We start from the raw sequence: 17,282 nt of genomic DNA, 5'->3' as shown, positions 1-17,282 counted from the left end.
GTAAGGTGCATGAATACTAACCTTCAAGAAATCCCGTGTTCGCGTAGACGAAGTTTCTCCGATGCTGCCGCTGCCACCAATGTGAATCCAGGTCTAAGCAAGCGCAAAATTATAGCTTGCTTTGTCGACGTTCACGTTTGTTGTACGCTGCGGCGTCATCAAGTAGAGGATGGCTTGCAACAGAGTCTTTTCCCGAGCCATTCCCACCAAGCATGAACCAAGCCCTGTGGCGACGTCACAGGACAACCGACGTTGTCTGCAATTAGGCAGGTAGCCACTTCGGTGAACTTTCTTCTATGCTGCTGCCAATTACAAGCGGTGTATACAGTAAAAATCAAGAATAGAAACTACCCGCAAAAGTCGAGCCAGGAGCAACGTCCAGGGATGCAAACGAGTTCAATGCGCTCATTTGTTATCGGTCAAAAGGAGGAGGGACCATGTGCGCTCCTGCAGGTGTTTGCTGATGCCGCGGCGCCATCGACTGCTATCCGACGTCTCGCCGACGGCGATGACCATCGCCAGCTTGGTGTAAATAGCCACCGACAGCTCACTGGCCCGGTGCCGACTGACCGACTCTTTCCACTGTCGTCCTAGTGAGACTGTGTTTTTCGGACTAGCGAAAATAGATGCACATAACTCGCATCATACTTTGCCTAGACAGGCGCGATGTTTCATGGCTGTCCCCGTGGTAACGAAGACGGCGGCTGAAAATATAATGGTTTACATTTCTCTTTCGCAATCCCTTGCATTGATAAAAATGACCACGAGAATAACAATGAGTACTTTGGTCGACAAGGGCTGAGGGACACGAAAATCCGAGTAATCGCTCCTGTAACAGCTTTATTATAGAACAAAAGCTAGGCCATTTGGCTTTATCAACTGTCTACATATCACATGTTTTGCAGAAGTGTGACAAGAATTCATAAAAGGAGGCAAGGTCAACTAGGTAAATGACTTGTTTGTGGCCAATAACTTGGCACTGGCGAACGTCAGAAGATAACCCTAACACAGTAAAATGTAACAATGTATTAATACTTCACACTTTTTCTATTGGTTCTTGGCGTCAGTACTAAATATGAAACGCTGGCTTCGGAAATTTATGTGATACTGTCAACAATAGGGCATACTCGCCCCTGAAGGGAGAAACACATGTGCTGAGAACAACGCGTTTCCCTGCACGTTTTCCCGCTCCGCGGACCGGTCCAGCATGCGTGGGGCTCCCCGAGTGCATCAAACGTAGTCGATATGTTGCCCAGGGCACTTGCGGCTGCCGCACGGGAATGGAGCGGGCCGGTTATGGGCTGCAGGCAACGACATACAGCGCGGGGTGCGGGACGGTCATCACTGGCGTTCCGTGCAGAAAACGGGGGATCCCGGGCCGCATCTAATCGGTGCGTTTCAGGTCCCGCAGGCGCACGTGCGCAATGTGCTCGAAATTCTAGCGAACAGTAGTGCGGAGCGGCCGCCAGTCCGGTTGTCTGCGCGGGAAAGCGTATTTTCTCCCCTGCGTGTCTCGCGCTTTAGTCGCTGAGCCACTGAGGCGGGTTTAGGCTTTCTGGTCAGAATATTTTTTTCGCAAGTTCCCTAATCAGTGGCACCCGTCATAACTTTTATACTAGTTTCGAAAGGCAAGTAGTGGCACTTCGGTTATATCGTAATTCAGTTTTTTCTTCATTCAAATACCTACTATCAACTCCGTGCGCATGCTGTAAAACCGGCTTTATTCGCGTGCTCTTAACATGAGTGCATTTTTCTATTTGATTATTTCGAGAAATTTAAGGGCACGTCATATATACCCTGGTGAACCGTACGATTCAATGCGGACACCACTGAGTGTAGTAACTGCGAGAACTCCATGATTCGCAACACATGGGGTCGCGAAATTAAAGTTCTGCGTCATTTGTGGTTAGATTGCCGGTTTTAACCCTCTAAATCACGTTCTTGGCACAAAAAGATGACACCACCCGAAAAATTTTGCGCGGAAGCAGTAGACGAACCATACAATTCCCATAATAGTTAGGCGCCCGCACCCTTGTTTGTGCCCGCCCCTTGTTTGTCTGTTTGTGCTACCTCCTTTTACGCTGCAAAATATGTAATCGCATAATTATTCACGAGTATATTTCCCGGCATCACAATCGGCCCCTCCTTTTGCTGCGCCTACCTAGAGAACACTGCTGTTCAAAAGCTACGTCAACGCAGCCACAACTGGGTTCGCCCCGCTTCTGAAGCGACAATGTTAACGGCGCTCCGTTTTATCTCTGCATGCGGACAGACGCAACGAAGGAATGCGTTCGGGCCAACGCTACACGCGTGGGAGTCTTTGTTTTTATTTTCTTAGGGAAAGTTGGAAACAAAAGGTAAACAAGGAGATTAGTTCTGCGGGGCGACCGTGGAAGCCTACAGAGCTTTCCGTCTTTTCCCTGCAGGAGTAGGGCACGTCTTTCATTTGACCCCACTCCATCTTTCCCCGGCTGGACTGATGAGCAACTTCTGGAGCGACTTCTGATGAGCGTTCACTTCGATGTAGCGGCCGGTCGCTGATTGACGGGAGGGGAGAAATCGCAAGCCCGTTTTACATACCACTTTCAGTCGAGCAGGACTCCGTAGTTCTACACCATAATGCCAAATTTCTGGGAAACAGACCTGTATTTACCCGTATAAAATAACAAGGAACATTTATATAAAGCGGCTCGTATTGCCATCGAAGAATAAAAAAAAAGTGAAAAACGACGGAGTTCTCCTTTAGGGCGACATCTGGCCCAATGACGTCTGTAGTTTCAGTTATTTTCTTCCCTGTGACTCAGGATATCATATTCGACGCAGTTTTGAGCATCTTCAATTCCGTAAATATACTACATATGCAAGCGCAAAAAGACCATTTCCTGTCGTGCGAAGGCAGATCGCGGTTCATCGGGTGGCGGCGCTCATCGCTGGCTGGCACCACACCTCTGCCTGCTTCTTCCCTTCCTACAACACGAAGACCCAAGTGATTAAATGAGTGCCTCTTTATATTGTCACATGCTAGCATACTCCACGCCGCAGGTCTTCCTTATTTTTACCGCAGGACACGAACAGCCAGACATGCAGCTGAACACGTGCAGTCCTGTAAATGGTGTCAGGGAGGAGCTTTACAGGAAATATATTTCATTTTTGATTGTGCACCCAATTGTGCGCAAAAAAGACTCGCTCGCACCTGCAGCACGTGCTCACGCAGTTCCTGTGAGTAGTATGATAGCAAGCCTCTTGTCGCCTGTGGTAATCGTCAACAATAGACAAGCAAAGCAAGTATATCCTAGGACCTTGTTCACCTCACGGGGACACCCTTGAGAGGTCGTCCGGGGATCGCCCATGCGTAGCCGATAAGAGCTCACCACTGTACATTTACTTCATTTTCCGTTTCTATTTTGCTGTTTCACAAAGCGATAATGTTACAAACGCCTTTCTCTCTCCTTCCCCGAGCGCTTCCCATTGTTCAAGCTGATGCAGTGTCATGCTCATTGTTTCTAGAAAACATTTCATCTGCCCCTCTCTCTTTCTTCTTGACCAATCGGGCTCTGTCTCGTCGGCCCGAAATTACACTTTTTGCTTGCTTTCACCGTCGTTCTACCCTCGCCCTTCCCTTCTCCTTCCCACGCAGTTAAAAAGAGAACGAGCCTCGGCTTGTAGAGCTCGCAGTACAAGCGGCGACAGGCACGTATGGCGGAGAACAACAACAGTGAGGCTCTCGTCCACGTCGGGGAAAAAATCGCCGATGTCGCCCGAAAAATCATCGACTCACAGGTGACAATTTGATTTCGTTTTTCCCAGAATTCCGCGAAGCAGACGTCCAGCCTGCGGTGTTAGCAGAATATCAGTGTATTGCAACCACGTCGTTAAAATACTACGCCCAAAGTGTGCATCTACATATCAGCCGAACACCAGACAAAGGGTTGGCCAGATCTTACGATCGTACCGTCATAGAATTCCTGTCAGATAAGAGCTTCGTGCCTTTAGCCATAACTGCACTTCGAAATCGCGGAATATTGTTCCTTATAAAGGCTTGTAAAATACGGCTTTAAGCGTATGTGCTGCTATGCGTGTATGTAACCCTTTGGTGAGCTTCCCACTATGCGCACTGGATCTTGAGTGCGGGCACATATTTGTTGTGGTCGACCCTCCTGGCGCTTCCGCTCTAAAGAATTTATTGATTCATTGATATTCTGGTGCAACATGCTCCAGCATGCCGTATCTGCGCCAGTGTCTATGGCAGCGCGCGCTCCAGCACCATACTATCCTGCCCAAAAGGCGCTCGCCAAGACAACACTGAGGATACGGGCTACTCTGTGGGTTTGCATCAGTTTGCTAGAATAACAGCAGCAACTATTGGGTATGTCCCCAAGCTTGGGCCCGCGTCCTGCTTAAATGTTCTCTATATGCGACCGAATGTAAAAAATTAAGTGACAGGCTTAGTCAGCTATCTCGAACACCCCTATCATTGCAGAAACTATTGGGTCCGTGGGGCAATGTACGTAGCCGAAACAAAGCCTTCCTTGCCCTAAGGAAGTTTTTTCAAGCGACGAATATGTGCGAGCCCTACTAAATGAGTGCACATTCCTCTGGATGAGTGCGGAAACACACAATGGGGTTATGGCGTACTGTTTCTAGGTGAAAGTATCTTAGTCGCATCATGGCCATTTTATATCGTTTGTATATAGATTTCCGCTGTGGTAAGAAAACATATTTGTATATATCCACCTGAGACCCGAGACATGACATAGTAAAAACTAGTTTTTTCAAATAATTGAATTTATTAGAGTGCAGAGATAATTCTAATGTAATTCTTTATTTGCTATGAGGTTTCGTTGAATAGTTATCACATCTGCAATATATTGCACATGGTGACTAAGTTGTCAAAAAACCATGGAACATGATGGCATAGTGCGCGTGTGTGTGTGTGTGTGTGTGTGTGTGTGTGTGTGTGTGTGTGTGTGTGTGTGTGTGTGTGTGTGTGTGTGTGTGTGTGTTGCGTTGTGTGTGTGTGTGTTGTGTGTGTTTTGCGTATGTGTGTGCCTTGTGTGTGTTTGGTGTATGTGTGTGTTCGTGTGGGCTGTGTTGTGTGTGTGTAGTGTGCGGTTGTGTTGTGTGTGTGTTGTGTGCGTGTTGTATTGAGTGTGTTCTCTGTGTGTGTTGTGTTGTCTATGTTGTGTTGTGTGTGTGTGTGTGTGCATGTGTGCGTGTGCCTAGGTGTTTCCGATGAAGATAGAGAAGCCGATCGGCTATGGAAAGTCCTTTCTCTTCTTGACATCATTAGAAACGCTTGCCTCAATCTGCCATGCTCACTAAACATCTTATTTATTATTCCCTTTCATCTTATTTATCTTATTTATTATCTTATATTATCTTCTTTCTTATTTAACAAAACATCTTATTTATTATTCCCTTCTCCGGTAAGTGTCCAGTTAAGGAGTTCGTTCCTGGGTAGTCCAACCGGACAGGGCTGACGAACTTTATCTCGGCAAGCCCTTAAGGCCTTGTCTTAGATTCTGAAATCTTTCAGGGGAAAGGAAGCCTAGAACAAAAGAAACAACATGTTATCGATGCTGCTGCTTGTCCCCATTTGCCATAGTCCTCCAAAGAATTTCAAGTGTAGAGGCATCGGTGGCATCTCAAGAGATTTTTTTTATTTTTTATTTTCAATAAAAAAAATCCCGGGACATCTCCACTAACGTGAAACCTGTGAAGGGGCGAAGCATGCAGTGTGTAAGTGTATTCTTGGCGGCTTGGCGTTTTCGCCAATGGAGATAAAACCGTTGGGAGGTAGAGCTATGCAGCTTTGCAGTAAAAGTCTCTTGCCTTCAAAGCACGAAGCTCTCTAGCGCGAGGCCTAAACGAGTGTCCCAGTGCTTTTTTTAGTACGCGTTACGAAGCGTTTTGACGCGAGGTGAATGAGTGTCCCGGTGTTTTTTTAGTACGCACGTTCCAGCGTGGCGCGTAAACGAGTTTCCCGATATTTTAGTGCCGTGACTACATGACACGGCGATTACAACGATAACAACAGGAGACGCCAACAGCCCCATTAAGGGGCTTCGCCCCTCATCATCATCATCATCATCATCATCATCATCATCATCATCATCATCAGCCTATCTACGCCCACTGCAGGGCAAAGGCCTCTCCTATTATTCTCCAATTGCCTCGGTCCTGTGCCAACTGTGACCAATTTATCCCCGCATACTTCTTGATCTCATCTAACTTTCTCCCGCCCCCTGCAACGCTTGCCTTCTGTAGGGATCCACTCTGTTGCCCTTAATGACCAGCGGTTATCTTGCCTTCGCATTACATGCCCTGCCAACGTCCATTTCTTTTTCTTAATCTCAACTAATATGTTCTTAACACGTGTTTGTTCCCTGACCCACTCCGCTCTCTTCTTGTCCCTTAATGTAACACCTATCATTTTCCGCTCCATTGCACGCTGAGTCATTCTCAATTTAAGTTGAATCCTTTTAGTGAGCCTGCAGGTTTCTGCCCCGTAGGTGAGTACCGGTAAGATGCAGCAGTCATACACTTTCTTCTTCAGCGACAATGGCAGGCTGCTATTCATTATCTGAGAATGTCTGCCATATGCACCCCACCCCATTCTTATCCTTCTAATTATCTCTGCCTCATGGTTGGGATCTGGGGTCACAACTTGGCCTAAGTGGATATATTCGCTTACTACTTTCACTGCCTCGCCACCTATCTCAAACCGCTGTGCTGTCCCGAGGTTATTGATCATTACTTTAGTTTTCTGCATATCAATTTTCAGGCCCGCGGTTCTACTCTGTTCGTCCAGTGCGGAAAGCACGCTTTGCAATTCGTCCCCCGAGTTACTTAGCAAGGCAACGTCATCAGCAAATCTGAGGTTACTGAGGTATTCTTGAGGTTACTGAGGTTACTGAGGTTACTGAGGTATTACTGAGGTATCCATTAACCCTTACTCCCACCTGTTCCCAATCCAACGTTCTGAATACTTCTTGTAAACATGCTGTGAATAACATTGGAGAGATTGTGTCTCCTTGTCTGACACCCTTCCTTATAGGTATTTTACTGCTCTCCTTATGAAGGATGATGGTAGCTGTGGACCCATTGTAGATATCCTCCAGTATTCTTACATAATGCTCATCTGCCCCCTGGTTCCGTAATGCCTGAATGACTGCTAGGGTTTCGACCGAGTCAAATGCTTTCTCATAATCTATCAGGGCTATATATAGGGGTTCAGTATACTCAGCGCACTTCTCTGTCACCTGATTGATCGTGTGAATATGGTCCATTGTTGAATACCCTTTACGGAACCCTGCTTGTTCTTTAGGTTGACTGAAATCTAAGGTTGCAGAAATTCTGTTAGCGATTGCCTCGGTAAGTACGTTGTAGACGACTGACAGTAAGCTGATCGGCCTGTAATTTTTCAAGTGCTTCATGTCGCCTTTCTTATGGATTAGGATGATGTTCGCGTTCTTCCAAGATTCCGGTACACTTGCGGTCATTAGGCATTTCGTGTACAGGTTTGCCAGTTTTTCAAGTACAATATCTCCGCCATCCTTCAAGAGGTCTGCTGTTACCTGATCCTCACCAGGTGCTTTGCCCCCTTTCATTTCTTTCAAAGCATTCCTTACTTCTTCGGTCGTTACTGGTGGGATGTCTATCTCCTCTGAACTACTGTCTCGTTCGGCATTATCCTGGATGTCCCGGCTACTGTGCAGGTCCCTATAGAACTCCTCGGCCACTGTGACTATTTTATCCTTATTTGTGATGACAGTGCCTTGCTTATCTTTAAGTGCATACATCTGATTTTTCCCCGCGCCAAGACGCCTCTTCACTGCTTTCAGGCTACCCCCGTTCTTTACAGCGTATTCGATTCTCTCCATATTATACTTCCGTATGTCAGCTGACTTATGCTTATTGATTAACTTCGAAAGCTCCACTAGTTCTATTGTGTCAGCTGCGGTTGAGATTGTCATGGTTTGCCGTTTCCTAATTAGATATTTCGTCTCCTGTGAAAGTTTACCAGTATCCTGTCTAGCCATAGTGCCCCCGACTTCTACTGCGCACTCCGTGATAATGAGTATAAGGTTGTCGCTGGCTTCCTGTGGCGTAACCTCGGCTTCATCGTTAAGAGCTGATTATCGGTTCTGCAGCGCGATCCTGGAGTCTTCTGCTTTAAGTCTTACTGTTAGCTCATTTATCGGCTTCTTTCGTACTAGCTTGTTGCGGTCCCTCCTCAACTCTAGCCTAATTCGAGATCTTACCATACGGTGGTCACTACACCTTACCCTTCCGTGCACTTCCACATCCTGCACGACGCCAGGGTTATCGCATAATATGAAGTCTATTTCATTTTTATGCTCCCCGTTCGGGCTCCTCCAGGTCCACTTCCGACTCTCCCGTTTACAGATGAAAGTATTCATTATGCGTAGGTTATTCCGTTCTGCAAGCTCAACTAGTAGGTCCCCCCTGCTATTTCTACAGCCCAGACCATATTTCCCAACTGCCTTGTCTCCAGCCTGATTCTTGCCTACTTTGGCATTGAAGTCCCCCATAACTACGGTATACTGTGTTTTTTACTTTAGCCATTGCCGATTCCACATCTTCATAGAGGCGTTCCACTACTTCGTCGTCGTGGCTGGATGTGGGCGCGTAGTCCTGCACCATCTTGAGCTTGTACCTCTTATTGAGCCTAATTACAAGACCTGCTGCCCTTTCGTTAATGCTATAGTGTTCTTTTATGTTGCCAGCTATGCTTTAATTGACTAGAAATCCCACTCCCAGTTCTGTTCTGTCCACTAGACCCCAGTAACATAAGACGTGTCCATTTTTCAGCACCGTAAATGCTTCGCCTGCCCTCCTAACCTCGCTAAGCCCTATTACATCCCATTAAATGCCCACTAATTCCTCGAACAACACCTCTAGACTCGCTTCGCTAGATAAGGTTCGCGCGTTAAACGTTGCCAGGTTTAGATTCCATTGGCGGCCTGTCCAGATCCAGGGATTCTTAGCACCCTCAGCTGCGTCACAGGTCTGACCGCCGCCGTGGTCAGTTGCTTCGCAGCCGCTGGGGACTGAGGGCCGAGGGTTAATTGGCGTATTCATGGGAGGTTGTGGCCGTTACTACACCAGGGTGGCCAATCCTGCTCTGGTGAGGGAGTGCATTACCGGCAATGGTCGCCGGGGTCAGGCCGCACCCCAAGCCCGTTTGTGCAATTCCATCAATACGCGGTTTTCTTTTTTTTTTTTAATCCGGTGGGAATTGTCCGGCACCGGGATTCGAACCACGGTCCTTCTGCATGTGAGGCGGATGCTCTGACTCTACACCATCGCTGCATCTGCGTTGCATCTGCAATAGAAAGAAATAGCAAACTAAAATAATGGGTTCTGCGAAATTTAGTTACAAAGAATCAAATTTACGAGTGAAATGAAAAATAAAACAGAAAAGTCAAGGCAGAAATAACGGTGATGAATGATGCCTTAGTCTTTCATGAGCTCGTAAAATGAAAATCAGAAGTGCCACAGCATTTTTAAATACACGAAAAGGATATGCTTTGGCGGCGTCGATAGGACACGTCCAGACTGAAAAAAAAAACATTTTTGTTCGTTAGTATGAGCCAATCTCGCACCTACACTTGCATTAAACACAGACGGATTGCAGCACCAGTCTCTACTCTAGCTTTGAAACTTTCGGTTTCGCTTTCAGCCAATTTTGTTTACGGGGCGCTGAGATTTGAATGTGCAATATGTCTTAAAAGGATATATATATATATATATTACTGGCATATTAATGCCGTATAAAAATGTGTACTATATATAGCAAGTACCTTACTGAGCACGCATGTGATCTTTGAGCCGTTTTCTTCTCAATGATGTGCTTCTAACCCCGTGGTTCATTAAGACAACTATTGCAAATTTTAATTACTCCAAAGTTTGGAGTAGCCAGCTTTAGGTTGGAGCTAAACTCTCCAATAAATCATTCTCTCTCTCTCTCTCTCTCTCTCTCTCTCTCTCTCTCTCTCTCTCTCTCTCTCTCTCTCTCTCTCTCTCTCTCTCTCTCTGACAGACTGAAAATAAGTTACACCTAGTGAAGCCATACCTATCTGAATGGAAAAGTTGCAGACACAGAAATCGTTTTTATGAGGTTATTTTGTGCCGACTGCGAATAGGTCACACTGTGCTCACACACGGCTTCCTGGTCCAGAAAGAACAGAAACCCATGTGTGACCACTGTGGAGAACCTCTTACTGTACTTCATGTTTTAATAAGCTGCCCACATCTTGAAGCAGCACGCATCAGACATTTCAAAGCATTATACACCTTTTGCATCCCTTTACACCCTGCGCTTTTACTTAGTGATGAACCATTGGCGGATTTTAGTAACGTTTTCCAATTTTTTGAGGACGCCGGCCTTCTACACCGGTTTTAGCTATGTGCCTCTTTGAGTCCTTTTAAAATGTTTTTAATCCTCACAACACCCTGAATAACAGTTTAATCGTCGCTTAACTATTCTACCCTGCGTCTGGCGCATTATAACCGAAAGGTTGCTGTGCCAAAAAACCACAACTTACTTACTTACTTACTTACTCTCTCTTTCTCTCTCTCTCTCTCTCTCTCTCTCTCTCTCTCTCTCTCTCTCTCTCTCTCTCTCTCTCTCTCTCTCTCGCTTTGAGGTCTTGCGACGCCAACTCATACCCACAGCCTGAAGTACAATGAGTGGAGTCCATTTCTTTCTAATGGGCACCCGTTGCTGATGTAAGACATCGAGGCGGGACTTTAGGCCTAATCTTTTCCCAAGTGAGTTATAAAATGGAAAATACAGGAGGCTTCACCTTTCTACATCCGCGACATAAGCGGAGGTTGGTTAATAGTGCTTTCAGTCTAAAACAGGTCGTCTAGCGTATGATAGAGGGAGCAATCGTTACCTCTGAATTGAAGTTTTGGTAAGTGGGCAGTTCATCTCCCCATTAAGAGAAAAATTTGTTCAGAATTGTTCGAAGGCCAAAGAGGGGAGGGGGTGGGTAATGTAGTTACCACAGTTTCTGAAAGGTTGAAGTATGTTCAAGTTACTATACATGGGGACTGCAAGATCGTCTGGCGTGCAAGACGAGCCAAATCAAGAGGCTCTATAGGGACAACGACTGCCTGGTTTCAACACACTGTAAAACATAGCGTGAATCTGCTTCACCACAGCCCATCTCATGACCATTTCGTTCTTAAGGGAATTAATTATACTGCTTACGGGGCCAACGTACAATTTCACGCGGAACTTGTGGTCAGCGCTGCGATATATACATATTGCCTACGCAATATTTACATCGATATCGCAACGTTGATCCCGTTTTCGTGCGGAGCACTTTGCGCCCGGTACAAGGGTTTGGCGGTGGCGGCAGCGGTGGTGGTGGGGGCGGCTGCGGCGAAGTCGAAGGCGGCGTCCACGTAATCGAGCGAGCGAACGAGACTCCCCAGGCAGAAAGAAAACGGAAGAGCAGCGTCTGGTGAAAGTGTGAGTGGGAGGACGGCACAAGCTGCTAAGTTGCTAGGTCGTTATCTCCCTGCTCGTCGCCACGGCTCAGTATGTCTCACCGCCTTCCCCTCACACTTCCGCCAGTCATATCCGCCGAGGAGCGCTCTCCCCCTAACTCTTTCGCCAGAGCTCCTTCTGCGTTTGTGACTCATCCGAACCCTGTTACGTTTGCGCGGGAGGTTCAAACACGCTGTGAAACAACATGCTCGGCGGCGGCGAAGCACCGCGAGAAAACGAAAGTGTAGCGCGCGCCGCCGTGCGTTCGCTTATCACGCGATCACTTCCTAAGACACAGCAGATCTGCGTCGTGACCGAAAAGACTGCAGTTATCGCTGCGCACAAATTTAGCATTAGGGAGTATAGTAATCGTCAGTGCACTTCTTTGTACAAATTATATGTCGCACATTTTTACAGCTTAAGTTTGCTGTCTTAGACCAACCGATTTTCGTTAAGGTACATTGTGGGGAAGCAGACCACAGGAAGCTTTTCAATGAATGTATATTTATAGGATCAACATGTTTGAGCTTGTGTCGCCATTTGCACCCGAATGTTGAATGGGTTGCACCCGAATGTTGAACTCGAGGAAAATGAGGTCAAGTTTACGATTACACTCAAAAATATGATCTGCAGTGTGACATTGCGAAATTCATGTCGGACGCTTTGCACTGCGTTATTGTTACAGTCCAGTACGCCCCATTTTTGTTTTACGTTCAATTAAGCTCTGGGCTCTGCCGTTAGCGTATTTTTCTCGCAGGGTCGTTCAAGGGCGCTGTAGTTGCGCAGACACACGGCTATTAAAAGGAGCGGAATCGATTTATGGAAAGCTTATGTGTTTCCTAACTCAAGTAACTGGACAAGACAATCTGCATTGGGGCACAAGCCTGAACAAAACTTGCAGGTTCCTTCTCTGTGGAACGGTATGCGTGTTCCCATGTCCTCATCAGTTCACTAAAACTAAAACGTCATATGAATGAAGGACTGGCATATATGTTATCAAAACTTCTGCCAACGGGAGTGTTACCGAAAACCATTTATGCCTGTTAGATGACCACTGGAAACTAGTTCTAATTTGAAACGCGGTGTATATTCGATAAGCTTGATTTGGATGTTGAGTAGTTGTAACAATACTACACTACACAGTAGCTGTAACAATAGTAGACAGTAAACCCCACCAACGGGCCCTCCATAAGGTGTTATCCTCCACAGCACGGCGAAATGACCAATTACTGCAACAAACACGTACAGCAAATTTCTTGGTAAGTGAAGAGGCCTTGAATATGATACGATACTTCTTGGCTCAAAAAAATATCTGCGCTGTGACCGTGCCGAAGGCAACATGTCCTACCCGTAATCACCCAGTTCAGTCCACATAATTTCGAACAAAGTCACATACAGGGCCTCCATGCTGGAAATTCTAGACAGTCTGCTTCGCGTCTGTATGACCAACATGTGCGTCAAGTTGGCAAATATGACGGATGAAAGGTGCGCGACACGAGATTTCCTCCCATAATGTGATCTTCGCTATGAGATCCCAAAGTGCTAACCGTCATGATTGCAATAAAGAATCCCACAGCGTACAGTCAAACCCGATTATAATGAACCCGTATACAGCGAATTACGCTATATATCGAACAAAAGCAAATCTGTTACGAAAATGCATGCGAAGCACATTCCTTATAACGAAGTTCACATCGGATATATCCAACTCGGCGCGCCTACAATTGCCACCGAAATACATGGTCTCGGAGCGGCGAGTGATATGCTCATTGGCCACAATTGAGATGTTGAGCCTCGCATGGACCGACGTGACGCCCGACATATTCCGTAACTGTTTCCGACGCACGGGATTCATGACGGAGCACATCTATCCAGCGAGTCTGGCCTAAGGCAGCATCATCAGCGAGCTGCGCGAAGAGCTCGTCAACGTTCCAGATGCTGTGCCGAAAGGAGTGTCCTCAGAGGACTTCCTGACGACGATGTTACCGTAACTGTGAGCCTCTCGAGTGCACACACCGTCGCCGATGTCATTGCAGCTGGTGCTGCTGAAAGCATTGAAGAGACTGAGGATGTCACAACGTAACACCGTTCGACGCTTTAGGAAGCGCTTTGGCAGTCGATGTTCTCCGACAATATTGCTCAGATATTGAAGCACACCGACTTTAACTGGTGCAAACGATGTCTCGTGTAGAGAATGCGGTGGTAGTTGGTGCCGCCAAAACGAAAGTGAAAACAAAAATCCCCCCTTTCTTGCGAAGTAGGCAGTTAAGGCGGAAACTAGCTTTATTGCATGCAATAAATGGATTGTTTTGTGTAAGGTAATGGCATATCTTATGTGTTCGTTTCCTTATGTGAGAATGGTAGGAGGGGGGGGGGGGGAGGGGGGGTCTGTGCATTGCGAACTCATAACAAAAAATTCGTTATAGACGGGTTCGGCTATATCGAATTAGTGGATATATCGAACTAATCACGGTGCATATTACAGTTCGCTATAACCGGGTTTGACTGTATACATCATTTCTCGAGTCAAATCGTTTGCTTGGTCTCATAATTAGACTGTTAATCCCATTCGATTGCGACGACTGATTATTTGTACGTTGTGAGGAAGCAACCCCGCGGGCATTTTTTTATGAGCGTGGTAATAGGTGAATGCCGAATTTTATCCGTTCTTCACACGCAGGTTCGTCAAATGAAGGTCGGGTGCCCTGTATGACGAAGCATATGTTCGGAAATTTGCATTTATGTAGGAGGCACTCCACTGGAGAAGGGACCAAAGGATTATCCCTCCTGTTTAAACAAAATGGAGTGACACTACCTGTAAAGCAGCGAGTAGAATTAGCAAGTTATTTCGTGAATCCTTTCTTTTCTAATGTTAGAAACTAGCAGAAAGCTTTGGTTGAGGAATGGCAGCAAGTGAGGAGTGCGAAATGTGCGATACGCCGGAGGCGATACGCCACGTTTTATGCGAGTGCCCACGCTACTCGCCTGAAAGAACGAAGCTGTCGTCAGCACTGAGGAACCTAGACTCTCAGCCGCCATTTTCGGTGGAGAAGATTCCGTGTCACCGGCCTTCCCTGTCATCCGCTCAGAAGGCGAATAAGGAACTCTTACGCTTTCTTCTACGGGTGACGAACTTAAACTCCAGACTTTAGACAGAAAGCCTTCAGTTGCAATCACTGAACTTGGACGTCTAGTGCTTCAACGCTGCGCATACCTGTCTGCTCCAACTTTTCTTCATTCTTTCCTTTCGCTTTTTTGCTTATGTACCCTTTCCCACGTGCAGGATAGCAAACTAGGCTCTAGCCAGGTTAACTTTCCTGCTTTCCTTCTACATCCTTCCTTCCTTACTGCTTTAGAACGTAGGTGTACCGGTGCCTAGTACCGAAGCGAATTAATTCATAAAGACAAAAGCTGGTAACTTTTCTTACAATTTTATTTTGTTGAAAGCATTTCTTTAGTTTAAATAGGATCAATATTAAAGACCACCACATTCTGAAGCAACCTTATTCAAACGGGACAAATTCTATAGAGTAAAACCCTGGTAGAACATAAACTCTGATGTAATAATCTTTTGCCGGTATCATTCCCCACAACGTACATCAATAAAAAAATGATTGCGTCCGTGAAAGCAGATATAACTAATGTTGTGACCCGGCATATCACTGGTGGGGAATAACGTAATTCAGAGTTGCATGATCGAATTGCGTCATGTCATTGCTCATATCACGTTCTAATGTGAGATCATTATGTTCAGTAACACGCGAAAAATCGGCGTTGTGAGCAGCGAATGACATCAAAAATCACCCCGCCTTGAATTAAATGAAAATAAAAAACCTTGGCAGGAATAGCAACAAAATCCAGGTACGTGCAGCGGAAGACAAGTGTTTTAACCAAGGAAGACAACAAAAAAAATGGTATACACAAACGCCTCACGAACCACGGCTTTCGAGGGACACTTAAGTCTGTTTCTATGTTTTGAATACTAAACCATTATGGGTACCGCTGGCGATACCTTAGTGCTACATCGCGCGTGTACCATGCTAGTACCACAAAACTCCATTACTCAATTCAGATTTGTAGCTTCTTAGTAATAACTTCCGAATGGTTTTCGCGAGGCTCCCATAACCTGTCAAAGGGATATTGACTAATAACGATAACAGCTTTTGTCAAAAGGTCACGGTTGATCCACAAAGGTCGTCCCCCTCCCAATTCTCACATAGCACATGGGCCGGAGTGGCATTGAAAAAGGCGGCTGCCATCAGAGGTCGCAACTTCCCGTAGCCATCATGCTTTCGCTTTCAAACCACGTAGGGAGACTTAAGTGCTCCCTGTAGTTTTTATTATCGACAACCTGGTTCACTGCCTACAACATCAGTCACTCACGTCTTGTCATCTTCGCCCCTTAAAGAAGAACACTACTTTTTACGGCTTTTGTTATTCCACCGTTACCTTAACGGAGCTCCTTTACGGGGGTGAGGGGGGAGGGGGTCGACGCGTGACAAAAGTGGCCGTTGATAGCTCAAGCAGGTGATTTCTAGTTGGCAGTAATGACGTCTCTCCGCGGGTGCTTGATTATAACGGCTGATATGCACGGCTGAGCAGTGCGGTTTAGCAGCATGACAGCTGCAGAGGCCTAGTGCCAAGGAAAAATCGATTGATTGGGGTTTAACGCGTAGACGCAAAGCAGGCGATGGGGCGCGCCGTAGTGGAGGGCTCCGGATTAATTTTGACCACCTGGAGACCTTTAGCGTGCGCCGAAATCTCGTACACGCGGACGTTTTTTGCGTTTCGCCTCCATCATAAAAGCGGCCGCCGCGGCTGGGAATCGAACCCGCGTCCTCGTTCTCTGCAGCACAACGCCTTATCCAGTGAGCCACCATGGCGGGTGCCAAGAAAGAATCGCTGAATAAGCCTTCCAATCCTATGGCGTTAAAGTGCAACCTCAGAATGTGCAGGAAATATTGACCACGCCTAAAACGTAATTCAAGATTTCTTAAAATGTACCCAACAGAAACACTGAGGTTTTAGCCACTGGGAACATTCGCTGTAAATTCATGACTGCATAGAAATAGCTTCTACAGAACTTACGCAGGCTCTTCGATAGCATTTCGCCAATAAATTCCATTCTTTGTTTTCAAATAAACAGATGTTAGTCAGCGCTTGTGTCGTCTTTTCTTTCCTTTGTCCCGTGCATCGCTCTGTTTCGTTAAATAAATTACGTTGGCTCCTATTCCAATTCATTATTACATAAGTAGCTTTATTACATGCTTCTGCGTTCGATGTACACGAAATCGCTCGTTTATTTTCCTTAAGCGAAGTCATTTTTCCAGCCTGTTCTGTCGTACGAACAAAGCTGTGCTGTACCATTCGCTTGGAAACTCCACCGGGTTTTTTGATCATGGGAGCAGGTTTTGGTAAAATGTAGTCAGCCTTTTTTTTTTTACGGGCCCTAGGTTTAACCTTCGAGCTTTCATCTAATATTCGTCCACAGGATTGCAGAGAGAGGTTAGCGATATTTCACTGCCAAGTTGGCGAGGTTATAAATTCATGAGTTATAAGATAAAAAACGATTGTATATATAAACGGGGTTCCGTACTCAGCGGTGCCTTTTGTTTCTTCCACAGGACCTACACGACGCGTTTTTCATCTGCGATCTGCGAGACCTGGAGTTAAAAGTAAGGTTATGGCGCCAAGAAATGCCCCGTGTGACCCCATTTTACGGTGAGCATATAGGCAAGCATTTATAAGGACGCAACAT

The 17,282-nt window shown here is 46.2% G+C and overlaps 1 protein-coding gene across 1 annotated transcript in view; it reads left to right on the top strand.

The window, feature by feature from the left end:
• The first annotated feature begins 3,647 nt into the window (after positions 1 to 3,647).
• Positions 3,648 to 17,282, top strand: part of LOC144170488 (ornithine decarboxylase-like) — a 31,504-nt gene continuing 17,869 nt past the window's right edge. The window contains exons 1-2 of the mRNA XM_077700331.1: positions 3,648 to 3,780; positions 17,149 to 17,245. Of these exons, the coding sequence (XP_077556457.1) occupies positions 3,697 to 3,780; positions 17,149 to 17,245 (181 nt within the window). The 5' untranslated portion in view covers positions 3,648 to 3,696. The remainder of the gene's footprint in view (positions 3,781 to 17,148; positions 17,246 to 17,282) is intronic.

The sequence above is a fragment of the Haemaphysalis longicornis genome, unplaced genomic scaffold, assembly GCF_048455015.1.
Source record: "Haemaphysalis longicornis isolate Haplotype H1 unplaced genomic scaffold, Haemaphysalis longicornis Haplotype H1 scaffold_1, whole genome shotgun sequence".
Taxonomy (NCBI): Eukaryota; Metazoa; Arthropoda; class Arachnida; order Ixodida; family Ixodidae; genus Haemaphysalis; species Haemaphysalis longicornis.
This window is presented reverse-complemented; position numbering and strand designations above follow the sequence as displayed.